A 27,708-nucleotide genomic window follows, 5' to 3' on the forward strand; every position below is an offset into this window, starting at 1 on the left:
GAAAATGAAAATGAAAATGAAAATGAAAATGAAAATGAGCAGTGTTGACTCTTTCATCCAGATTCTCATCATGGTTTTAGTGCTATGTTGCTGAAACTGTGAGTTGTTCCTGTAACTGTCAGTTGTTCCTGTTTGTATCAATTCCAGAATCTGTATTTTTCAAAAAATGGGATGAAATTTTTTGTCTGTATATTTATGCCACTCCCTTTTAATGTGACTTTCCTTACACACATTATACATCTTCTAAGTCTGCTCTGTTGTCAGGTTTGTGATTTACAATACTCAGAAAGGGTATTTCAGAGTGTTTGTTGATTTAAAATGAATTTTGGATCCTGAAGAGCATCTGACTTCTTTTTGAATCTTGACATGACAGTCTTGGATCCTGACAAGTATTTACTTTCTGCTGTCCTACTTAGGATATCCTTTGACTCTGTCTTTGCATCACCTGAATGCTTATCTTAATTAAGAGCACCACTTACTGTTACTCAAGTTATTTTATATATTTATGCACTTTTATACACTAAATAAATACTTGTCCCATCACCAAAAGTACTTCAACATGTCAATATTTCATTGGCTACTGTCACATATTCTGGTACTTGTTCTTCTTTAGATTGATAGGTCATGGTTTACAGGCTCTGTTCTTACATAATTAATTATTACCCTGAAATCAGGGGTCCTGTCTCTCTGCTCAAGAGATGCTTTGCCTGTTCTGAATAGTTTGTTTTGATCAGCACACTTTTTAGCATCAGTACTTCTTACATTGTCAGATAATTTGCGAATGTGTTTAACAGCGTAAGACTCAGTGGGCAATATTTGTTGCATCTAACCAGTGTGAAAACTCCCCTAGTATTGGCAATTTTTGTCTTTTCTTTTATCCAGTTTGTTCACCACCCATCCAAAAAGACCCCTTCCTGTATTTCCCACAATTACTAATCTTATTTAAGAACCTTTGCTTGGGAACAATGTCAAAACGTTTTTGGAAATTAGGTTGGCTCAGGTTTTGGGTGACCCTCTTATATAGGACCATTAAAGTCTTCAAGGGATACTAATAATTGGGGAAGCATAACTTCCTTAAACAAAATTTTAGATTCTTTATGTCATATTGTCCCATGTTTTTGCTACTTACATTCCTTATTACAACATTCTGGGAATTTTCTTCTGAATATAGATTTGCTGGGCTTTAGTTTGCCTCAATCATTTTGGCCTTTCATTGTCCCTTTTGACATACCAGTACTGTATTTGCCACTTTCCTCTGTACTGTTACAACATGATTTAATTAAAAATCTATATAACATTTTTGCACAATTCCAGACTTCCTAGTTTTCACATATTAGAAAGTTTTGATGAGCATAGAACAATCTTCCCAGGGAAATGGTAGAGTCCCTTTCACTGGAGGTTCTCAATATGGGATTGGACAGGGTGCTAGATAATCTCATCTAAATTCCCTTTTACATGAAAGGTTGGACCAGATGCTCTTGTGAGATTCCTTCCAACCTGGGATGTTCTATGATTTTATGGCTTAAGCACTTTTTTCAGCCTAAAATAAAATATATACCGGAACATTTTTAAATATGCATAATAGTAGATTTAATTTACAAGATATTACTTTTAAATCTTCACCCATATTTTGGCCTGAAAAATGTTGATTAACCATCTTCTTTATTCTGCTGCTTTGACAGTCAATCTCTCTTTTTTTCTTTGTTATTTTTTTTTTAAGTTATGCTTGACTTTTTCCTACTTGATCATATGTAGTTATGGAACTCTGTGGGAGTGTTCTTCTGTAACATGCAAGCATTTTTCCCATTGAACTTTCCATTTGCTTTTATCCTTGCTAGCCTTGTTCTGATGCAGTTAAACCTTCTGGTGGATTTTTAAGTGTGATTTGCTCCAGGAGAATGCTGAATTCGAGTATATTATAGTCAGTGTTTTTAATGTTTTGGGGTTTTTTTTAATAATTATATATTGAAATATTGAAGCATATTCTTTGCCTAGCTTAATATAAAACCAAGAGTTATATCTCTTGTAGTTTCTCTAATGGTTCCAAGAAACCATTATTTACAGCATCTAGAAATGTAGTCCCTTCAGCATATTTTGTCATGATTTCTTACCAGACTGCTTGGGAGTAATTAAACTCTGTTATTACCATCTTTTCTGCCTTACACCTTCTAATCTGCTTTAGGATTTAACAAATGCTATCATCACCTTGGTGATATATAATATAGCTCAAATATAATATTTTTCTTTCTGCATGAAATTTTAGTGCAAAAATATTTGTGCCAGTTTGTATATTTTTATTTGACTACCTTTGTTATGTTGCCTTTTTCTGGTGTAGCCTATGCCTTACCTGATTTTTGCTCTTCCATCATAGTATCCTAGTGTTTATATTTCTACCATGAAGACGCTTATCATATTCTTATTGTTTTACTACTTTCTTTCCTTTTTAGAATTCAGGTGTTTTTCCATAGGCAGTTACTTTTCTTTTGAAAATAAATAATTGTTTAGTGATTTGGCAGAAAGAGAGTTGTGTTTACACAAATGTTCATATTACAATTTTTGCAACCTATTTAGTTCTGTCATTTATATTTTGAATGTGAATTTTTGATTTTTTTAAAAAGGTTTTTCCAGGTAAAGAGAAAAATGTAATGGAATTACATTGATAAACCAGTTTTAATCTAATTTCAATATACAGTAATTATGTCTTTCTATGTAATAGACAGTCTTGCCTAATCCATTGATCAAAAAAGAAATACGTATGAGACTTCATATATTTTGCTGAAAGTATCCAGTGTTGCCCTGTAGGATTCTTTGTCAGTAGTGTGTCAGTAGCCCTTACTATCTAAGAACATGTTCTTGTTAGGTCTTCAAGGCTAGACAATACAGAGAAGTGATACCATCAAGGAAAAGCTAAAACGTTCCTGTAATAGTGTATTGCTGTCTTGTGTTATTCTTTTTAAGTCAATCTGTGTTGAAAAGGCTGCAGATGATTATCTTGGACACTGCAGCATTTGAGATAGTAACTTAGAGGAAAGAGGTAGGCACAAGGAGCATTATAATGAAGTGACACATTTTGTTTGTTTTTTTCTGATTAGATTAATCAGTATGCTTATAGTCATATTATTGATTTGTTAATTCTTTTTCTTATATCTGAGTATGTTCATGTAAGTGTTTTGGATAATTCATTACTGATTTATCTACTTGAAACAAGTTTGAATTCTTGCTGAAGATAATTATTAGTACTGTGTGATCCTTTAAGAAAAAAACCCAAACAAGAATAGCTTATACAGATCACAGAAATCTTGAATTTTGCTAGTTATAGTAAAATCTAAACCTAGACAAATAATCAAAATATACAATAAATGTTTTTAGTATGTCTAATAAATTTCAAATTTATAATATTAAAAATGTAGAATGGGAGACATAAAATAAGTATAAAGATTTTCAATACTATTTCCTGAATGCTTCTTGATAAGTCTATATTGAAAGGTTATGTTAATTTGCATGATTTTGTTAGTTACAGGTTGCACCTCATATTTTATTAGGAAGATATTTAGAGAAGTATTTTTGAAGTTTATAATTTCAGACCTATTGGTTGTGAAAATGTGTATTTCTCCAGCGGTATTCTGTGATATTTTTACTGCTTCTATTTTAAATTTCACTAGAGTTAGTTTAGAGAAGTTATAATTTCACAAATGTGAGTATGTACATATGCATGTAGTTAATATTACAAAAATAGTAATTTAGTAATGCAAATACTGACATTATATCAATAGAATGTCTATTAAACATTTAAATAAAGTCTCCTAAAACCATAACAAAATAACTTCAAATGAGAAAGCAAGAAATATCTTCACTGTGTTAAGTACACAGACCAGAAAGTATTGCTGGTGAGAAATCAAGGTTTTTTTCTCAATTATTATCTTCTGTATCAAATTAAAGGGGACACTTAAGATTATATAAATTGAATCATTTTGACAAGGCTGTGCTTCACAAAGGTGAAAAAATCTTATTAATGTCAACATCTCTACATTAAAAAATAAGCATTTGCATTCCACATATATATTAGTGGTCCACAATATAAACTGATTACTATAAACAAGATTAAAAATGTAATTCACTCTCATTAGATAATGATAAAATACCAAGATTATTATCCTTATTGCAGAGCTACAGATCACCTGAACTAGTGATAATTTAGCTGCACTATATTCTTGCAGAAAAGAAGCCAGTGAACTTTAAGAAGTTCATGGCCCAGGGCCATCTGTGCAACAGGCCTTGGCTAAAAGCAGCCACACTGAATCAGAACATTAAAAGCAATGAGTTTGCACTCCAAAACTCTCAGCAGAATCAGGATGCTGAGCCAAATAGATTATTCCTGTTTCTTGTTTACATTAAATTCTTGAGATGCATGGCTTTAACTGTGTTCTCTAGAAGCTCTTTTATGCAGCTAAAAATAACCAGAGCTCTGTGTGCATGGGGAAATCAAACTCCTGAAGATTCTGAGTCTGAAAGAAAGGAAAAAAGCAGTCTTTTGCTGATCTTAAATGTTGATGGTTGTGCCACTTTCTCACTGAATCCCCTCAGAATCTGGCTCTATGGAAGTATTTTTCTCAAAAGCATTTTAACTGTTTCATAATTTCAGTGGCTGAACTCAGACATGTGTGTACTAAATGCTTGAAGCTAACCAGACAGCATCCTCAGCAAGTTAAAAGACTAACACCAAGGCATCACTGAAAATTTCTCTGTCTTGTTCTTTTGAGATCATTTCTAAAAAGTCATATGGGGTAGAGGGATGTAAACAAATTCTGAATTTGGAGAATCTAATAAGAGATTTGAATTCAGATTTCTGTTTAGTATGGAAGAAATATTTCCTTTTCTTTTAGAGTAATATTTCCTATAGAGGGAAGGAAGGCTTTGGAAAACAAAAGATAAATTGAAAGGAAAATAGTTTGATATAATTCAATTTTCGAAGGCAACTGGTGGGCATGCTCAGATGAATAGATATAATGTAAAAAAATCTGCTTGATGAAAAGTGCAAATCAAGTATTCCTGTGTGATACCAGAAGTTTTTTCTATTCCAGTACCTCTAGGGAGTTTGTTCAAGCTCTTTCTCTCCTCTTAGTCAACCTGAAAAACACAAGAATGTCTGCTACCATTTCACACTGTGCTGGGCTGAAATGCTCAACAATAAATGAATGCCAGACCACTCTGCCCCACGAGCTTTTACGACTGGAAGGAATGCCCTTCTCCTGGGAAGTGAAAGAGAGTCCCTTTCCCTCTCCCCTGGCAATGATGTGAGATGGTATGGACTAACATTAGGGTCCTGGCCATGCCCCCTCCCAGCTATTGCAAAAATCAACCCTGTTCTGGCCAAAACCAGGACACCATAAGACCAGCCTTCAGGAATCCCAGGTCCCTAAGACCAGAGGAAAACTTTGGAGCAAGGAATACTTACCACTGGTGGAATCACTGTCCCTGGGGTGCTTAAAAAAAAACTGGATGTGGCACTTAATGCCATGGTTTAGTTGATAAGGTGGTGTTAGGTCATAGGTTGGACTTGATGATCTCAAAAGTCTTTTCCAACCTAGTTAATTCTGTGATTCTGTGAGAAGGACTAAGTTAGGGATCCCTTAAACACGCTGGTCATATGTAAGTCTCTGGGGTTTGGTGGGTTGCACCCAGGACTGCTGAGAAAACTATCTGATGCCATTGTGAGGTCACTGTTAATTATCTTTGAATGGTCATGGCAATTAGGAGAGGTTCCTGAAGACTGGAAGAGAACAAATATCACCATCTTTGAGAAGGGCAAAAAGGAAGATCTGTGAAACTATAGGTTAGACAACCTCACCTCAGTCACTGGGAAGGTGATGCAAAAAAGCCTCCTGGAAACAATTCCCAAACACATGGAGGCCAAGAAAGTAATTGTAAGTCATCAACAGGGATTTAAAAGAGGAAATCATACTTGACGAGCCACACAGCCTCTGCAATTAGGTAACCAGCCTGGTGGATACGGGAGAGCAGTAGATGCTGTTTACCATGACTTCAGTAAAGTTTTTGACACTGTCACCTATGACATTATCATAGAAAAACTGGCAAAGTACAGGTGTATATAGAAGTTTACAGTGAGGTGGATTAAAAAAAGTCAGAATGACCAGGCCTGAAGTGTTATGATCAGTGATACAAAGTCTGGTTGGAGGCCAGTAACTAGTGAGGTGCCCCAGAATTTACTAGCGAGTCCAATACTGTTCAACTTCCTCAACAGTGACCTGGATGATGGAACAGAATGCACCCTCATCAAGTTCTTAGATTGATTCAAAACTGGAAAGTGGCTAATTCTCCACAGTGTTTTGCTGCCATCCAGAGGGACCTCAATAGACTGTAGAAATGGGCTGACAGAAGTCTCATGAAGTTCAAAAAGGGGTATTGCAAAGTCCTGCAATTGAGGAATAATAATCCCATGTGCAAGTACATTGTGGTGTCAGCTGACTGGAGTACAGCTTGGCAAAGGAGAACCTTGGATTTCTGGTGGGAAGCAAGCTGTCTATGAGCCAGTTATTCACCCTCACTGCACATGGGTGGGGATTCATCCTCTCTATTCAGTACTGGTGAGATTGTATCTGAATTAATGTGACCAGTTCTGTACCTGTCCAGTACAAGAAACATCTGGGCTTACTAGAGCATCTCCAATAGAGGGCCACAAAGATTATCAAGGGGTTGAAACACTTCTCATATCAGAAAAGACTGAAAGAGCCGCAAGAGTTCTTTTGGTTTTTTGATGCCTTCTTGTCATATCACTCCAGGCTTTTTCCTCATCAACCCTCACAACTACCCTATGCAAAAGTACCCTAATTTTACCAGAAACAAGATGCTGTTTTGGTGGTATGCAAAGGTATGATTTGATGATATGCAAAGATATGGTTCTGGTTTTGTGGAGATTATTTCCTTCTTTTGAAGAACATTTTAGAAAGGGATATCATTGTTTTGAACTTCCATGCAAGTTGCTTTTATGAATTTGCAAGTTCAACTCCAGGTGATCATTTGTCTTTGAACAAGTTTGGCAGGCCTGCAAAATCAGATTTTGTCTTTCATCTGTGAAGATTTTTGTTTTCCCATAGCTGCCAGGTTGACCAGATGTTAAGGACTGCAGTTTGTGGTTGATGGTGACACTTAATTAGTCCACAGTTCCTGCATGTTACCACAGGATCCTGACAACAGCTACAGCCCATTTTTGCAAGACATCTCCTTGATACCTTATCTTGGTGTGTGTGCTGCTATGGGAGTTGTCCTGAGATAAAATTTTCAGCGTCTTTGTGATGCTTTCACTCTTTGACAACTGTGATTCTTTTAGTTGCATTAACCAATTGTTTCTTCTTCATATTCAGTGTGCAAAATCCAGGACAGTTATAGACATTTGGGATGATTCCTTCTGCTGAGCATGTTCAGTCTTTTTTATCCAATCATTTCTCATGTTCCCAAATTTCCTGATTTACCTGAAAACGTGGTGGTGTGTATGTGCATGTCACCTTCTCAGGTAGCTTATCAGGTACTTCATTTTATCTTGCCTATTATTCATGGTCCACTCTGGAAGCTCTTTTTATAAAGTGATTGTTATCTTGAAATTGGCAGCAGGCAGCATTATGGGATGGACAGCACATTCAAGCAGCCTGCTACACAGGATCTGCAGTGTTTGATGGATCTATGCCTTCACATTGATATCTTAAAAGTTGATGCAATTTAAAATGTATATTCCTTTGAGAGTTGTAGCTATGGGTTTATGACTTCATGTTGTACAAATGACAAAAAGAAATAATTTCTGTTTTTCTGGAAGAAATGGATCTCAACAGATGGCATCATCTGTGAAGATGGTAAGTGAGAAGTAAGGCTTGAGCAGTTAGCAGACAACTTTCATGAGCCCTCAGAGGATGTGTTTGGTATCAGTCCATTCCAGCAAAGCTTAAAGCTTAAACTACGTTGAAGTGACTTAATGCAGCAATGCTCTTCAATGCTTGCATCCCAGACATCTGTCATCTAAACACTTTGAGCTCTTTCCAGACACTGACTTGAACATTGCACTGTTTCCAAGCAGAGTCCCAAAGGCTGGGAGGAAAGGCTGTAATCATCCATTGAATAAGTGTACTCTGGGATCTTCTGTAACAAGCTTGATGGCAGACTATCTACTTGGACTGAAAATGTATACAGGCACACTTTCTTCCTAAAAAAAAGGTTTTACACATAACATTTGTATGGCTTATCAGTCTGGTTTACCCCCTCCTTTCACTCTCTTTTTCAAGGTAGAATTATATCTAAGAGTCATGAATAGTGGCCACTACACTCCTGTTGGGGTTTTAGTTCTCCTCCTGTGTTCTTTTTCTCTTAAAGGAATTTTCCCCAAACATGTTGCCAGGGGGACAAATTACTGGGTGCTTAAGAAAAACAAAGGACCTGGCCATAGAGGGAGGGGTGCATCTCTTTCACCTGGGTTTGTGGGCAGTCAGTTCCCGGCGTTTGGACATAGAGAGAGAGGGGCTGCTTCTTCGGCTGCCTTCCTTCTAACAGAGAGACCCCGGGATCCCAAGCCTGCCTTCCCTGCCCCAGTGGGAGCCAGGCTGCGGCCGCCCTGCCCCTGCCATTGCTTCAAGCCTTCGCTACTCTGTAGCCCCGTCACGCCCTGCCTGCCCAGACCTTCCAGGGGGTTCCCACCACAGCTCCTGAGCTTGGATACATCTCGTCTGCCACCTGGGATTTGTGCTTGTCCCTGCCGTTCCAGCCTGCTGTTCCTGAGGGTCCAGCCGGACACCGGGATCGGCTGCCCAGGGGTTTGTGAAGCCTTTGTCCCATCCCTTCCCGGGATCCCAGGGCACCGGTGCCGCGTGCTCCCCGAGCTCGCTCCGGAGCGCCCCCTGCAGCTGCGGGGGAACCATCGCACCTGCCCTGCTCACCGGGAGCCGCCAGCGCCCCTGCCGGCTGCGAGCGGAACTGCACCCGAGGGGAAAGGGCCTGACCGCTGAGAAGGCCGGGACTGGGTTTGTGATTGTTTGCTGTTACTGCCACAGTTATTGCTGTTTGTTTGACTGGTTATACACCTATAGATATATCATAGTAAGGAACTGTTATTCCTGTTCCTCATATCTTTGCCTGAAAGACCCTTAATTTCAAAATTATAATAATTCAGAGGGAAGGGGGTTGCAATCTTTTGCCTTCCGTTCCAACAGAGACTCCTGCCTTCCTTGGCAGACACCTGTCTTTCAAACCAAGACAACTCCCTATAGGCAATGAAGAAGAACAAAGAAGAGCTAGGGTTTATCCCCTGGAAAAGGTAATGTGCTGACCGTGTACCAGCGTGTACCAGGTCATGGCCTCTAATCTTCCTTTGTAGTTCTTGAGGTGATACACCTGATAGTATAAACGGAACAGGGGATTGTGCAAGAGCAATTACTTCCATGTAGTTTAGGCAGGACCCTTTCCACTTCAGGAGAAACCAGATATTTGACAAGGCAGAGATATATTTGACAGCACATATATACTAATCAAGCAATTCATGCAATTACCCAAATGACCCTTTCAACCAGTAGTTCCCTAGATTTGTCTCCCGCTCTTTCCTTCTGTATTTGGTAACTGTAGATTCATCTCTTGTAGGCTGGTTCTTTGTGCAATTGTTGAGTCTGCACAAATATTGCCTTGAGTTTCTTTATGCATTCCCCTCAACCCAAAGCTAAAATCAAGAGCTGATCTCCTTTAACTATCAATTTCCTCATCTGTTAACTTGGTTTTGTTTGATAAAGGTAAATTTTGAGCCATCAACTGTAGCAATCTAAACACAAAACTCCATCTACATGAGAAAAAAGCATGTTATGCAAAATTATTTTCACATTTTAATAGATAAAAATGATCTGAATATTCATCTGTTCCTATTTTATGTATGTGTGATTTTTGTCAAAGTATTTTCAGCAGCAGAGAGGTTTATGCCACAAACATGAAGTTTTGGGTGTATAACTTCATGCTATTAAAATGCAAATCCATGAGTTTCTCTTCAGAAAAAAAGACCATTTGCCACTAAATCCCACTGAAAATTACTTTTACTGATTAAACTTCTGTGCTTTCTGGGCATTTCTGGGCAAGTGGAGCAAATTGTTGCCATTTCTGATAAATACAAACTCAGTAACCAAAAACATCCATGTTGCTATGAGGTAAACTAAGGTAGTTTATTTAATTTTCCATAGCCATGTAGTGCCTCCTGAATTGTTGACAATAAAAAAACCTTTGCTCTCACAGCTGTGTTTTTACAGTATTCTGGTACAGTAATTTTTGGGTTTTATTTCTTACCTCTGTCACCATTTTCATTAGTGTTTGTATGATTTCACATATCTCAACACCACCTTTAGTGGCAATTGTGTTTCCACGCACTGACTTGCAGTAAGCAATGCATCAACTACTGTTATAATGTATCTGAGAAATTTTGTATGATAAATGCAAGGTGTCAATGTGTATTGATTCTCCCTACTGGGTCTGGCTGGGATGCAGCTAATTTTCCTCACAGCAGCTTGTATGGTGCTGTGTTTTAGACTGGTGAACCAAGAAGTGTTGCTAATATAGATATGATTAATGTCAACCCACAATTTTGCTCACATATTCCCTTCTTCTCTCTACTGATGAGGGGGTGGGAGCAAGAGAGTGGAGGGATCTTATCTGCCAGCTGGGCTCTACCCACTACATTCCCTCAACTGCACTGTCACCTCAGAGGGAGCTCTGTGGCTAATTTGTATCATGTGCTCACAAAGAATTCACACATAGTGTTTTCTTTTATACTTCTGTTAAGTGTCATTGATAATTTGTAGGCCTGCAGTAGACTTTTCGGTGTGCTAAAGGTATTTCCAGAAGTGAGACCCCTGCTTGACCAGCTGGTAAGAACCATTCTTTCCACAAGGAACTAGCAATCTCTTTATAAAGAAGTCCTAGGACAGCTAGCAGAAAGTTTTCTTTATGTATTTTATATGAAAATAGTCATACGAAGTTATATACCTCTCCTAATCTTTGACTGAAATGGATGTTGAAATCTGGGGTTTTCTCATGGAACCTTAACAAAAGGATGCATAAATACCCTCACAGATGGTAGCCTCTTGATCTGACCTAGATTGCAAGAAGTTATCTGGGCATGATAATCTGCATGGTTTTCTTTAACCAAAGAAGACCAAAAGTCTTCAAAATAAGAAACATCCCAGGTTTTGGTAGAAAAAACCTAGAAAATAGAACATTTAACCTCTTAATAATAAAAGCTTAGTATGAAGTCAGACAAAGTAGAAGAAAAACGGCTAGACACAGCCCTCACCCTCCCACCATGATCTTGCAGGCAGGTTTTTAGTCTCTCACTGCCTTGTGAAATTTAGTAAATTTGCATCTTGTTTGGTCCTGTTTCCTTCTTCATTATCTCTGAGCCCAGGTTCTGTGCTCTGTTCTCCTAAGAGTCGTTTCAATTTCTCTGCTTAAGCTGCAGTCTGCTACTTCCCTGCTATACCTATGGTCTTCCATCTGCGTTGTTACCTAGAAACTTTTTAGTTTTTTAAATCAGAGCACACTCTTTGGCTCATTATGGAAATAAATAATATTTTATCTTTTGACCAGTGTAAATGTTATGCTTAAGGGAGCATAATGTTATTTTAAAATAGAAACAAATTAACTGTGCAGCCTATTAAGATACATGACTGTCTAGGAAAACCCTAGAAGTTTTAACACTGTTTTTCCAGTGTTAATAAGACAAAGGGTTTTAGTGGCAGCGGCAGTATTTGTAACTTGATCCCGTTTCTCACTTGTAGTCTGTCACTCTTCTTTTCTCCATGTGTTTGAAACTTGTGTAAGGTCCAGCTCAGTTTGAGTTTTTGGCAAGTTTTTTTCATCTTTATGCTTTCTGCTTCCAGCATATATTATATTCTTTGCTGTTTCTTTGTGTGTGGATTTCTGTGTATTCATTATTCCCAGTACCCTCTTCCAGCAGGTGATTGCCAGACATTCCTGCCATTTTAAGTACATTCATGCCAATTTAATTTAAAGAAAATTTCACACCTTCTGTCTTTGATGTTTTCAATTCTTTATCTGATCTCTTTAATTTCATGATTTTTCCTTCCAAAAAAGAAAGCCATCACTGAAGATGTAGTTCTGTTTCTCTAGACTCTGTTCAAATTATGATGATTCCCGTTTGCTCCTTCCAGAGTTAATCTAGGTGATTAGTGTGTCTGAATAGTGTCCTTGACATTTATCAATCTACAATGTAAGGTTTGTTGGGGTTTTTTTTTAGGCTATGTATTTAAGAATAAAAAGATATCAAACGTTGTTGAGGAGTAGAGACTACCAAATTCAAAAGCATTTGGTTTCCTATTATGCATGCGAAGTTAGGCTCACAGTTATGTGATTTTGCCTAGAACCTACTTCTCTAATAATATCAACAATATTTCTCTGCATTCATTCTCAGTACAGGATCTTCCATTCTCATTGATCTTCTACATAGAAGTTTCCATTATTTCAGTAACAATAAATTGACTTTGTGTTTCATGACAGCTTTGACATTTTGCTGTGTTGTTTCATTCCTTTTCCCAATAGCAAACAATGCAGCAGAGGCAGATTTTATAGAAAACTATAGTAAATGGAGGCCATTACTGATCCTTGGCAAATAAGCCTTTCAGTGCTGTTTGCTTAATGGCTTCACTCTAAACTAAGTATCTGAATGTACCTATTGGGCATGCAGGGAACATCTGAGTCTGAAAAGTGGTCAAACAACACATTTGCCAAGACAGCAGGGAATGCACTCTGCTCTGAAGTTAGAGGCTGACTAAGCTGCTGTAATATAAAGAGTCATTATTAAGAGAAGAACATGATGATGACATTGTTTGTAAATTTGTGATTTTTAGTGTGCAGCATAAAAAAAGAGAGAGGAACAAAGGAACTGGCATCTGTTCTATATTGGAAATGCAACTATTATTTAGTGGTCTTTCATCTAAATGAAATGAGATTTAGAAATGAAAGAATAGATGAGGAGGAAGAATCATTTAATGAAATGGAATTGTGGGGAACATTAGCACAAAATCTTTAATTTCCAATTTTATTAGTATCAATGCCAATTTTATTAGTATTAATTGTAATTTTTTTGAAAGCAAAAAGAGTAAAGATAAGTTACTCTGTTGGTGCCTGTCACCCTTTTTTGTGGTTTAAAACTCTCTGTTTGCCTGGAATTTAGTTACTTTTACTGTGTTTGCAATTACAAATTTCTGAGAACCATATAAACAACTACGGCAAGTTATTTTCTCTGTGTATAATAGTAGCAGAAAAAAGCAATATATGATTGTGTCATGTCTCATTATAGAGATTCTTGTACTAGGTTACAGAATGCTGCTTTACAGACAATTGTTTACAGCACAGACTGAATACTATGAAAATAAGAGAGGAAAAATTAAAACCAATTACATTCATAAAATGTTTTTGAAAATAACACAAATTAAATATAAGATAAAATGCCAATGTAAACCTGAAATAATAGGAATAGCTTTACTATTGACATAAGCCTATATTGTTTGGCATTTGTGAGCTCATAGGTAAGAAAGATCTGAAAAATAATGCTACTGATACTGTCTTACAATCAGTTTGTGAAAATGAATATTGCTTGTCCATTCTACAATCCTATTGTCCATCTTGTATGGCTATATAGCAGAGTACTTTTGAATCCTTCAATGGGATTGGAGGAGAGGAATTTGGATTAGCCAGATGTTTAGTTAAAAGAGATTCCTGGTTAACTGCATAAATAAGTGCACGAATGCAAACCTCTGTGTGCCTGTGTGTGTGAGCATGCACATGTGCATGTATGTGTGTATTTGTATAAGAAAGTTTATTCATTATGGCCAGTGAAATTCCAGTAGCCAGCTACTAACATGAATGAAGAAATGCCTGAGATCATCAGGCATCCTGTGATTTGTACAGTTTTACAGGAAAGAGTTTGTAGATTTCTTAAAGAACCAGGAGATCCTGGTGGACAGCAAGATGAACAGGGGCCAGCAATGGGCCCTTGCAGCAGAGGAGGCTAAGGGTATCCTGAGCTGCATTAGGAGAAGCACTGCTGGCATGTTGAGGGAGGTGATCTGTATCCTGTGCTCAGCACTGGTGAGGCCACATTTGAAGTCCTGTGTCCAGTTCTGGGCTCCTCAATACAAGAAAGACATGGAGCTACTGGAGAGAGACCAGTACATGACCACAAAGTTGATTAAGGAACTGGAACATCTCTCCTGTTAGGAAAGGCTGAGAGAGCCAGGACTGTTCAGACTGGAGAAAGCTCAGGAGGAAAATTCACCAGTATTCTACAAATATTTGAAGAAAGGATGCAAAAAGGGAAGAGACAGGCTCTTTTCAGCTGTGCCAAGTGACAGAACAAGAGGCAAAGGCCACAAGATGAAACACAGGAGGTGTCATCTGAATATCAGAACTTTTCCACTGTGAGGGTGCCTGAGCACTGGCACAAGTTGCTCTGATTGTATGGCAGTCTCCATTCATGGAGATATTTAAAAGTTGTCTGGACTTTATCCTGAGCAATTGGCTCTAGGTGACACTACTTCAGTGGGGGAATTGGACAAGGTGACCTCCAGAGGCCCCTTCAAACTTCAACCATGCTGAGATCTGTTATTGTTCTTTTTCCTAGCATACTGTATTGGCTGCTACTGGAGATATAGGATACAGGTTCAGTGTCTGGTGAAGAGATGGTTCTTTACCCTCGTCTAATATTTCTGTTTCTAAGAGAATTGTAGGAGAAGAAACCTGATGTACTTTGATGTGGCTGTAGAAGCTTCAATGGCTGCAGAATAGTGGAAGGGAGGTTTCAGAATCCTCTGAGTATCAGCTCTTCATACTGTTATTAATGACACTTGTAATCTCTGTGAAGACTGAATTGAAAAATAAATTATTTTATCTTAGTAGGATGCAAATTGCATTTTTTTTTTTTAACCTCATTCAAAAGGCTTTTAATAGTGTTGACTTTTTTTGACTTTTGGAAAATTTTTTTCAACAAGAAAGAATATGCTTGGAAAGGAATACAAATGCATGAAATCTCTGAGAAGGGAAAGTGGCTGACCTTGTGGTGTTTGTCCTGCGTTACAGCCTGAGGTATGCTGATAATAAAAATGAAAGAGGTAAGATTTCATCTTGAGAAGAGTAGAACAGGTGAGCATTGATGCTTAAAGCAATGTTATGGAGGGAGAGGAGGGAACTCACTTTCAGGATCTGAGGGATGGAAGCAAGTAAAGGAGCAGTTTAGAATCTGCCATACATGTTTAATTATTTTAATATGTGTTTTCTTTTTTGTAAGTGAAGAACTTACTTTAAACTTCCAGTTTTTAGAACATGGTTTGATTTCTCCTCTAGATCATATAGTGCATAATGTAGTTTCATGTGAATCTTATCTTTTTGTTTACTCTGGTTTTCCTGGGGACTATCAATTCCAAATAAAATTTGTAAATGCTTTAGGCAAGGAGTCTAATAGCATGAAACTCAGGGCAAGTATGAGACTTTCAGGATTAGGTGTGTCCTTTGACAAGTTTATGAATAGTATACAAGTCAAGGTGGGGAAAAATAAAACTTAGAGGTAGACTAAAAGGAAGTGCTCCACAAAAATCAACATCAATCTTTGGCAATGAGTAGGTAATACAGTTCAAATCTCTGGGGAAACACATATTGTCATAAGTCTGTCAGGACTGCATCTCTCAAAACGGAAATTTAAGCTAAACCAAAGAATTAGGTAACCAAATTCAATAGCTTGCCTTACTCCTTTGCTAAAAGTTTTTGTTTCCTCAAAAGAGATAAAAAAACGGGTTATATGTCCACTTCTCAGTTGTGCCAAGTTAAACTGCCATTAATCTAAATCTATGTTATTATGATGAATTACAGATGAACTTTCATGTTCTACTACATTTGTCACAGGGGCACTAATAACTAACTGAAAGACAGAGCAGACAAAAAGGAGTAGTAACCTGTCAGTTGTTTCACTAAAAATTAACCAAAGTTTTAAATTTTTTGTTATTGGTAGAGTTTATTTGGTTTAGAACACAACAGTTCATATTGTTTTACTATAGTATGATAATTAAATGCATTTTGGAAGTCTTTGGATTCATCGCCTTCTTGTCATACCATGGTTAACATTTTTATGTGATCTGTCTACTGTAGATACATTTCTGATCACATAAGTACATGTGACTAACATCTTGGTGACCTTGGAATGCCCACATGCTCCTAAAAACCTTTTTATGTGTCAGGCAGCACTCCTCGTTACCATGTTCCTAACACCACAAACCACTACTTCTCACCTGGTCCTGATATATGCCTCCTTGGATTCTCTGGAGTATTTTGGGGAAGTGAAGGCATTTGCTGAAAGGCATAGTGAGCCAGCTGACATATGCCTTACCTAGTGTGTGAGAAATACTGTGTTACCTTGAAACACCTCTTGTCTTAAGAAATTGCACTATAAGGAAAAAAAATATTTAAGATGTAAAAAAACCAGACAAACCAGTTGCATATGTTTTTAGAAGGTGTACGGGCATGGTATAAGAAAAGCACAGATCATGAAAATCTATGAAGAAATTTTCCTCCTCTCTCCCTTCTTCAGAAGAGAATTTTCAGTTTTCTTAGGAGTCTGGCAAAATTAGGCCCTTCTGAATACCATATACCATATATGTTCATTAAAGAAAAGCCTATTGTATCAGAAAATTTTCATTTTTATGGGCATTTTTTTCATTCTGAAGACACCCTTTTATATACAGAGGTCTTTGTTTTAGATAAGGCATTATCTCTTCTAATTCAGACAGATGTACAACTTGCTAGAACTCTTCCTTTTTTTGTAACTCAGCATCTGTAATTCACTAAGACATGTTTCACACTGAATCTTACTTTAGATGTAGACTATCCTGACTTGAAAGTGACACATGAGAATCATCAAATCCATCAGCATATAAACACATATGCTTGATTCAAACATCTGTTGGGTTAAATGTTTGTAGATTTGAGTGATTGGTTATTGATGGGACAAGAACCAGAACTACAGAAGTTGACTGACTTGGACTGAAAACTAGTTCATGGTGATGGACTCTGAACACCCTTCTCTAAGTGCTGTAATACTGTAATGTGTTAGCATGGTGTTCAACGTGTAACTTCAGCGTCACTCTGAAAAAGTGAAGTGCAGGGAGATGAGCTGATTTCCACAGTTGATAGAGTCTGCACTGTACAAGACAGGTAAGTCCATTTTCCAAATTTCACTCTACATTTTCTAGTCCTTTCAGGCCAATATATTTTCCATCTTTCTCAGGGGCAAGGTATTGTACCACATTAAACAGAGAGAATTGAAAAAGATAAATTACAGTCATTGAACTTATTAAGAATTGCAATAGCAAATGCAGTAAGCGAATCATTCATTATGTTCATAAGTATAAACACTGAAATTGTTTAGAAAAGTAGCAGACATTGCTAGCCATAAAGCTTAGGGAGGTCCTTCCTCACATCAGAGTCTTCACATCCGTTCTGAAATGCAACAGTGCACTTGTTTAAGTGCAAGCCAAGAGCAAGTTTAAAAAGTAAGGATCCTGGCCAAGGATGAACTTTCATAAAAATGGTAAGGGAATTTCTCAGTACTCTTGAATCTTTCAGACTTACTGATTTTAATTAATCCTTTGTGGTTTAATGAACCATTCTGAGCTAGAACTGCCAGAATCATGGAAAATTGACAGTGGAGCACTCATGCTCAAGTTTTAGACTGCCAGTCAATTTAGATGAAGAAATGATGCACGAGGAATGTGAATGTCTGTTATACCGTGAACTGGTTCCTCCCAGTCTGGGACCAGGCAGATGACCTGTCTGGTTTCCACTGTGGAGCACAGCAATGCAGGAGGGGGTTTGCCAGTTTGGATCCAATGTGAGAGGACAGTCTCAGTTACCTGCAATACAGCACAGGAGGCTGGAAGAACGATTGGCTTGCTGGTTTCCCATAGCAAAACCATCAGGGTTGCAACTTTTGCAAGCCCTGATTTGAGTGGCTAGAACAAATGAGAACTGAAGAGCAGAAATGTAAACCTGTACCACCCTGGGCAGTTTGGGGGATTTATTTTCTCCCTCTCTTCTGCCTATATTATTATGCTTTACCATTCTTGTTTCATGAAAGTCTAGTGATAGGATTCAATATCCATGGCAGATACAGTAAAAGCAGATTCAGGGTAATAACAGTAAATTCTTTTAAAAATACAGTAGAGGTAGTTAGATGAAAAAAACCCTGGATTTTATTCACCTCTTGAACCCCTTTTTAGTTGTGTTAATATAACTTAATCAGAATTATTTTGGGATGTTTGGCTCAGAATCACAGTGTCAGTGTAAAATCTTCTATTACATTAAAATATTCATTGAACGAGCCTTTGGTGTTATGTATAGGTTTATACGGTATTTCATTTCATAGTCAGTATGAGTCAGGATGGAGAAAATTTCAGTTCCTTGGTGTTTCACCCAATTTATTTATATGTCAGCATGTAGGCAATTTTACCAGTATATATTCCCATTTTGCCTTCCAATTTCTATACTAGTACCAGGGCAGAAGCTGAAGCAATATTCCTTCTCCCATATTTTAGGTGTTTCCTTTTATTACTTTTGTTTGAGAGCTAATACTACTTCTCATTTTCTTACACATTTTGAAATGTCATTAATCTCTTTGGCTCATACTCCATTATCTAACAATAAAAATGCTTGTGATTTAAAATTTCAACTGAGTATGGAAAGTTTTATTAAAAGTAAATATTAGAAAGTGTTTATGAACAGTATAGGTACATCAAAGACACACACTCCCCTGCCACTGTCTACTTCAGCGAGACTTCTCAAAGGGAGGTGCATTTCTCTCTCATTAGTAGTTATACAAATTAACCAGACTAACCTTGTCCATTTTGCTTGAACTACCAGAGTTAAAATGAATAAGGTTTAATTTTTCTTAATTGATTTTAAAAAAATTTAAATCAACAAGAACAAAAGTATAACATTTTTTGGCAATATGATGTCTGAGTCACTAATGTTGATTTTTAACAAAGCCTTGAAAACTTTTGGGCTTGAAGAAAGTACACATCTCATATATAGCATGTTGCCTTGAATGCAGGCAAGTTTCAGTGTTCAATAACTAAAATATAAAGATGGAATAATGTCCTGTTGGATTAAATCCATTCTCATTGCCTTGCTGCTAATTTGATCGTCTGTATAGTTCTATTTTGTGCTGCATGAAATTCAGTATCTAAGAGAGGAAAACAGGTTGTAAAATGACATTTTTAAAGAACAAATTCTTCTTTAGGTGTGACTTTGTATTGGTTTTTTAAAATGTTATTTTTGGTTTTCAGAAAGTTTTTTTTAGTGGGCTTGATATTGAAATTCAGTTGCAGTAGGCTTCAAGAAGGTTAAAACTGAGATGGTTAGCCAAATTTGTATGGCTAATTTGAAGAGAATATAGAGCTGAGATGATTGTTTACTTAATTTCAGAGTTCATTATGATTGTTTCATATGATTCTAATCACTAGCAGAAAACAAAACTGGAGTAAAGAAGCTGTTATCTAAGTTGAGGGGTTTTTTGCATTATTAATTTCCAAACAGTCCACCATCGTTTTAGTAAACACCAGTTAAAATTTTATTAGAGTATTCAAAACTGTGCACCGTAATTATTTTATTTAAGTTTGAAATACTGCATTTGAAAAGTTTTGCAGTCTATTGAAGAGAGTTCTACTAATCAGACTACAAAATCAGACATATTTCAGGAATCACAAAGATGTGAAAGACTACTAAAGAGTGTATTCTGGTACACTGTAATATCTATAGTGAGAATTTTTAAGATATATAAAATTTATCTTGAGTGGAGACAAATGAGGAAAGATTGTGCTATGATTTTTTTTTTCCTAGTTAATCATATTTTTAAATAAATGCTCAGATCATAAGCCAAAACCTCATTATATTATTTATGAATCTGTTGTGAATTGACAGCATGTAAGTTCATTTCATTAGGAACTCATTCTAGGTTAATTTTATCTAACAGCAGCTTAATTTGGGCTAGTCAGTAAGGGATGTTAATAAATGATTCGGCATAAATGTGTGAACTTTTCCTACAAGGTAAGTATCTGTACTCATTTTTGTCAAGTATAAAGGGCGTTTAAAGAGCATGGTTACTATATGTCAAACATATCTGAATAGATTGTGAATAGTGAATTTTATTAAACTAAATTTCTGATGTTGCTCTGGCTCTGACATTTTCAGGCAATTTAAATGTTACAATTTGTCAGCATATTAATGTATTTTTGTAAATGGAAGGGAACTCAACTACATGTGAAGTCTACATTTTAATATTCTGCTAAACACAAAAAGGGTCTTTTCTTTAAAATAGCAGAATAAAAGCTGCTTACTTTTGATTGTATATATCAATAGCTCTTATTCCTTTATATCTCTAAGATATTATTTTTTTTTTTAGATAGCATACCAGAACAAATGCAAGTAATTTTTTTACTAAAATGTTTATAATGTGGTTCTAATTAAAAAAATAAAAAGTAATTATTTTAAGATTGCTTTAGAGGAATGCATTACCTTCAAAATAGGCACATAACAATGTAAGAGAAATTATTAGGAGACCAGCCAGTAGTGAGGGGAAGGAAACCATGTTGTTAAAATATTCACTGTTATAGTGTTTGGAGAAATATGCAAATAAATGTTGATTTCCAAACCAAGTGACTAATGTGCTCTTCAGTCTGCAAAATGGATCATAGGTTGACATAGTGAATTTTCCCTATACCAGAGTCTTGGATGAACTTAACTTGGCACAGTAGCTATCATAAAATCTTATTGTATATGACCTTTGCATTTATTGATTTCTTTTGTTTTCTTTTTTGTTTGTTCACTTTTACAATCCCAAGAAAGAGGACTTTTGTTGAAACACATGCATGGCATGACTGAGAAAATCATAAGAGGCTCAGGGAGAAAAAAGCAGAAGAGCTTTAACAAGTTGATTTATACAGAGAATATTAAAGCATTTTTCAATTGTTCATTTCTGGGGAGACAATGTTACAGGTCCCGTGTAGTTTCCAGCTCAGAATCCTGTAGCCATTTCTGTCTGTGTTCATAATAAATTTGCAACAGATCCTGCATCCTGTTAATTTGAAAATTATTTTATTTACTATTTATAAAAGGCAGAGAAAAAAAATAACAAGCATCTCTTATAAAAATTAAAATTTGAAGTTTAGTAGGGCAACACATCTTCAAAGATTACCTGGTATATTTTGTTATGAAGATGGCAGCAAAAGCAGACTGCTGAGTGTAATTCTTGGCAGTCCATCATACTTGTTTCCGTGCCAGAGAGGCTGGCAAAGGAGGAGGAGAAAGAGTGTTCTATTGTCTGTAATCCATATCCATAACCTCTGCCAGCCCTTGTGGCATATCAACAAAGTTAACTTGGAGGAGAGCATTCACATCCAGTACTTGAATGAGTTTTTTGTTTCTTTTTAAGTTCCAGGAAGCCTTATTGTAATCCTCTGTGTTTGTTCCAAAGAGAAACCATCTTCCCTTTGCCACACTTGAATTTTGTTGTCTTTAAATGCCACCTTATAGACGGTACACAACTTTCCACGTTGTTGCTGTGTAATAATATCTCTTTTAAAGTCTTAACTTCCTGTAAGCCTTTGCTGCTAAGGAAATAAACAATGAACTGTTAGTGAAGTCTTTGAGCCCTCCCATGTGTTGGAAGGCCAGTTCATTCTGTTTATAGCATATGGCATGGCATGGTGTGTTATGTTCCAGAGTGGTTGAGCAGTGCAGAGAAAAGCCATTCTCCTTGCTTCAACTGTATTGTACTTGTGCAGCCTATCTGTCGGCTGGGAGGGAGACAGCTCTTCTTTGCCTTTAATATGATTGACTTTTAACCCCATTCACACTTGTACCATCCACAACATGCTATGGCAGAGTTCCACAACTTAATTTTGAGTTGTATGAAAAGCAAACCCTTTACCTTGCTTTCATCTTTGCACTGATTTATGTCATTTCATGTCCTTTTGATCCTGTATTTTGAGAAACTGTGAAAACTCTTTATTCATCTGCACACTGCTCTGTTCTGTCTCTCACTGACAGTGAGTTTTCCTGACTGAAGAGTCCTGGTCTATAGAGTCACTCTGTTCAGAAACTCTCATATGTATCATCACCCTTACATACCTTATAATTTTGCATATTGTGACATTTTTGCATATTGTGCATATATTGTGAAATCCTATTCTCAGGATTTTGGTTTTGCTATCCTGGGTAGTGCAGAAAACGTTGAGCCACTTAAATATGTTGAAGACCACAGACCTTAATACACATTTGCAGAGAGAATTTCTAGGAGCTCTCTATGTTGAGAAACCTCACCATTTATTTACAATTTTTCGGCTTCTGTTTTAACCATTCTCCTAATTTATTGAAGGCGTTCCTTATTATCCCAGGGGGACTGAGTTACTTTAGTCTTTCAACACAGAAACTTATTGAAATCCTTTGGAAATCAAAGGCTATGTGCCAAGGCATCCTTTTTCACATAGTCAGGGTTCCTCCTGTGAGTTACAATTTCCCTTTTCAGAAACCAATCTCGACTATTACAGTCGACTATTACAATGTACATTAAGTTCATTTACATATTTGTTAATTCTGTTCTTCAGTGTAATTCATAATCATTTGTCTTGAATGGAATTGGGACTTAGTGATCTGTAGTTTGAGATGTGTCCTTGCATGCCCTAGTCTTGTTCCCATTTTCAAAATCATACAAAGCAAAAAACCAAGCCTTCCTTCCCTCTCCCAAAAAATCCATATCTACCATTCCCATGTTTTGGATGCCATTTTAAGTGATGACCACAGTAACTCCCCATAGGAATCCCTGGCAGACACTATTTGATCTTTCTCTTTTTTTGCCACTGTTCACTTTTTTAGGTATTTTTAAAAAACATTTTCTAGTAATAATTCAATTTGAGACAAATCTCTGATGTACCCCAACTAAAAAGAGGTTCTGTCATGAGAACCTCCTAGAACTACTCTTCATTAAATTTTGATTTGAGTCATTTACATTTCCTGCTAGAGCTTTTTCTCTTTGAACGTTCCCTTTATACTTAGATGGTCTATTAGCCCTAAAGCCTTTCTGGCAGGTTTAATGCTCCCATTGGGCTTTAAAAAGCATTTAATGCTTTCCATTATGCTTTCAGCAAATTGTTCTTCAAGATATTTTTACTTTTCTTTCTGCAACTATCTAAACTTGACTTCATGTTCAGTGTTAGAAACAGGTCCTTGGCAGTGCATAACAACTCACTGTTCTCTGTATTTTCAGTGCTCCTGCAATGATTCCCATTTTTAGTAGGTCGTTAGGCATCTTTGAAACATGATTAATGGTACTAGAAATCTTTTGAGCAGGGAAATAGTAAACTTACAAATTTCAAATCTTCCCTGTTTACCATTCTGCATGGCCTGTATTCCTCCATTAAAAAAAAAAAATACTTTATTGAAGTTATTGGAACACACTTTTCACTGGTGTTTCACAATACCTGTAGTGCTGTCTGCATGTCCAAAACTCTGTTTTTAAATTTATTCTTTATTTTTAAGTCCGTACTGCTTATCTTGCTGTGATTTCTTTTCATATTCTTTTTTTTTTTAGTAGAATTTCATTAGAGGAAAAATGGAGACGAGGGTTTTTCAGGAGTAGGTAAAATAATCCTACAAATATTTTTATAGTAACTTAATTATTTTTAAAATTGATCACAATGACAAGCAAAAGAACTGTGTGCATTTTTTCCTTTGTAGATTTCTGGACCTGTCTACAATTTCACTGGCTGTATAAAAGTCGCAGAAATCAATAATGTCGGACCTTTCAGCTTCTCTAACGCTGTGGGAAGAAGTAATGTTGACAATTGCAGGTAAACTGCCCTCTATACCTTTCCAAATTGTAAGAAATTGTTTGTGATGATTTTGCTTTCTTCCTTACACTGGGTGACCATTTTAGATAATTTCAACAATGGTTAAAAAAAAAAAAAAAGACAAAAACCCCTAGAGAGACAGATATCTTGCTTTCTTTTATGCTTTTGAAGCATTTTCGTTATGAAAGATTGTATTTTTTGCAGAGTAGTTCAATTAAGCTTGACAGCTTATTTAGAGTGAGTTGTCACTCCCTGAATGCTGAAACAGTGTACTAAGAAAGATGATCTGCAGGAAAATATGGGACTGGAAAGTGGGGAGATGTGCTGGTTGGGTTTTATTCATGACTTTGGGACTTCCATTAGTCTTGTTACAAATATGGATGACTTGGTGCCACATTTACTCTACAAGAGATTGTGAAAAATGCGGGAAAGCATTGTTGCTGAATACATTTAAAAACCCTGGTTGATTTCAGTTTTGCATATTCACATTGCTGTTGTTCATGCATTGATTGAAATAAAAGGCTATACAGGAGCAGTGGTGTACATTAGGATTCTGTTCTGGAATATAATAGGTTTGAACATGGAAAAGTGGAAAGCAAAGGAAAACAGAGGTGAATTGCATTTGTAGATAATTAAGTCTTTCAGAAGAGAGTATTATTTCAGTCATGGGATGTACATGTTCTATATTACTGGAGAACATTATATATGGCTTTTTACATATGACTTTTTCCCCTAAAATTTACAAAATAGTTAAATTAATGTTCATGTGCTTACTTAAACACTATCCTCGAAAGCTAGTGGTAAACTGCTAGATCATTAATTAAAGATCTGTGAGAGCTGAACTCTGTGCTCGGCACCACCACTAACCCCTTAAAGAACCTACACACATCCCACTCAAAGTTATGAAAAGCGTGCAAACCTACTGTCTAATGAACTACCTGTCCCAAGTCCTAGGTGTCTAAGCTTTTGCCAGTAACACTTACTCTGAACACAAAATTTGAGTTTGTTGCCCCTGCACAGACCTGCCACAATTTTTATTTAGAACAGCAGGTCAGTGTCATCTCTTCATCCAAAGCTGATGAAGAAATAAATCTTTGCACCCTTTAAGTTCCCCAAAGCATTTTGTTTGGAATATGTTCTCTAAGTGTGTTTAAGAAATGGTCGTGGGTCTAAATCCTGCACAAAAAAGAAAACCCTGGCCTCTGTTGTGATGAACCCCAGATAAGAAAGAAGCAATGTCTCCTCTCTTGTCTTTCTGCAGTTTCATCAGAAATTTTCCTAGTCAGAACTATGGTGTCCTTCAAAATGAGGGCACATACTCTTGTATGTGAAACTATGCCTCTGTGCAAAACAGAAATTCATAAGCTTGAAAGCATGTGAGGAAGGCGCTTCATGTCTTTCATTCAGGTATTAACGTAGGTTGAAATAATCTTGACTTCGAGAGGTATTTATGCATTAGAAATTAAGTAATCATGGTGAAAAAGGGATCACAAATCATCTCTGGTGTCTCTGGTTACTGGATTAGGAAATTGTTCTCCATTTTGCATATGCATTAGAGCTTTGATGTCCCAAATCCTAGGCAAGAAGGTAGTTCTGTTTTTTAAATTACTAGGTAAAAACAGGATAACTCAAAAATCAGAACTGTTAGCATCTTTTCTATTTTCTTTCTTTCTTTCTCTTTAATAATACTTTCACTGATACATGTGCTTACATCCTTGAGCTTTTGGACACCATTCTTTTTTACTGTTTTTCCTATTGAAGTTTATGTAACCATTCCATTAAGTATCAGTAGCCTTCAAGAAGCAAAAAGACCAATGAGAACAGCTTTGCCCAGTCTGTGTATGTAACATAGAGAGGGTTATAGACAAGAAAGTGGTGGCATGTAAAAAAAATTAGCTTTGTTCCTTTTAAATTTTTATTAGTACAGAATTCTATATTATCCATTATAATCTATAGAATTATATACCAAGATTTATTGAATTTTTTATTGATTCTGATACTCCCCTTCATAGTTTAAGAGCATACAAATATGGTTTATATGGTATAATATAGACATTAAAGATTGCTTTATTTGAATCAGAACTCAGTGATTACAGTCTAGGACTGTTTCTTGCAAATACTTATTGTGCATATGTTACGGATTAGGTGAGTAAAATGATATGACTGCTTCTACAGATGAACTGTGGATATAATCTTTTACATAAAAGGATGTTGGAAGAATGTTGAGCCTTCTCAATTCTCTATGCTAAGCAACATGTTCCTTTTATCTCCCAGCTTCTTCAGAATGCTGCAGATGTACCTAACAGTGTCCAGCCTCGTGCAGTCCACACAGACCTGGCACCATCCTGGTTCAAATCACAGTTATTTCTGTCTGTGAAAAGCTGAGTTTCAATAATGGAAATTTTTGTACTTAGTCTGTTGAAATTCAGAGTAATTTCAACAGATAATTGAACTTATTCTGAATTTCCCTTGGTTGGAAGGGAAATTGGTAGGAATGGACTGCATGGAAGCCTGGCACACATTCTCCTTACTCATTCCTGCTCAGTGACACATGAATTTCATACCTGCTCACACCTGGCAGCTAACATCGTTGTTTGCTTTTCACTTTAGGTATAATACACATTCATCTTGACACCATCAGTCCTTAAATACAGTCTGCTTCCCTAAAAGCACCTAGGAAGCTCAGCTGTCATTCCCCTTTTTCAAGACAGGCTTCTGGGAAAGATGGATTTGTTTTGAGAAGGAAGGACAAAGTGATTGAAGAAAGTTGTTTAATAGGGAAATAATGGATTATATACTTTGCAAATATGAGTAGCGAGTGAATACTAGAAAGCGTGGTGTAATTTATATTGTATTTTCAGAATTCATGTGGTTTTGTAGATGCAATATTGCTACAGTAGGACCTGCCTAATAGTAGCAGAGAACTCTAGAGTGTGGCAAAAAAAGCAATCCAATTTATTCTACAAGAACATCCCTGTATTTGTCACTCAGTGGCACTGTTTCTGTTCTTACTGTGGTCGTTTTACTTTAACTGACCTTATACTTATTATCATCACCTCTTTGTACGCTTCTAAGCCTTCCAAATGCACTGTTTTTACATATTTAGCACACTCTAGTGGCATTAATTTACCCTGCTGGGTTTTGCCCTTCTTGGTGCCCCAGCTGCATGGATTATTTCATTATTGTGGACATGCTGACACTTCTCAAAATGTATGGGTCTGTGAGTAAATTTTAAGCTTATGATTTTTTAATAGGATTTAAATGTGTTCTGCCGTCTTTCTAACTGGATCTATTTGTATTTTAAAATACCAAAAGTATGATCTAATATGTGCAAGGAATATAGAAAGCTTTCAAAAACATATTTTAGAGATAGTTCGTTAACTTTTTCAAAACCATTGCCATTACTACTTCAGGACAAGACAGTACCTTTCATAGGATATTATATACTGGATGTTCCTTATCTCAGAGATTTATATTCCTGTTCAAAAAATGTTCGGAATTAAGAAATTTTTTTAAATTGCACCATAACATTAGTTTCACTGGCATACCTGTCTGCCTATCTGCTGTCTAAAATGCCCTAAATGTATTAGAGCAGGAATGCTATTTGTTCCTTTAAAATTCATAACTTTTAATGCAAATATCATACACTAAAAAGGAAAGAGAATGATTTTAATTTGGTAGAACTAAATTGGAGATGGGGGCAACATGGAAACTACCTTTCATGCCATTTTGTAAGCAGGTGTTAAATTCTGCTTAAATTCAAGAA

The 27,708-nt window shown here is 36.5% G+C and overlaps 1 protein-coding gene across 1 annotated transcript in view; it reads left to right on the forward strand.

Annotated features, from left to right (window-relative positions):
- Positions 1–27,708, forward strand: part of EYS (eyes shut homolog) — a 750,542-nt gene that overhangs the window by 500,502 nt on the left and 222,332 nt on the right. The window contains exon 35 of the mRNA XM_069011357.1: positions 23,830–23,942. Within this exon, the coding sequence (XP_068867458.1) occupies positions 23,830–23,942 (113 nt within the window). The remainder of the gene's footprint in view (positions 1–23,829; positions 23,943–27,708) is intronic.

The sequence above is a fragment of the Aphelocoma coerulescens genome, chromosome 3, assembly GCF_041296385.1.
Source record: "Aphelocoma coerulescens isolate FSJ_1873_10779 chromosome 3, UR_Acoe_1.0, whole genome shotgun sequence".
Taxonomy (NCBI): domain Eukaryota; kingdom Metazoa; phylum Chordata; class Aves; order Passeriformes; family Corvidae; genus Aphelocoma; species Aphelocoma coerulescens.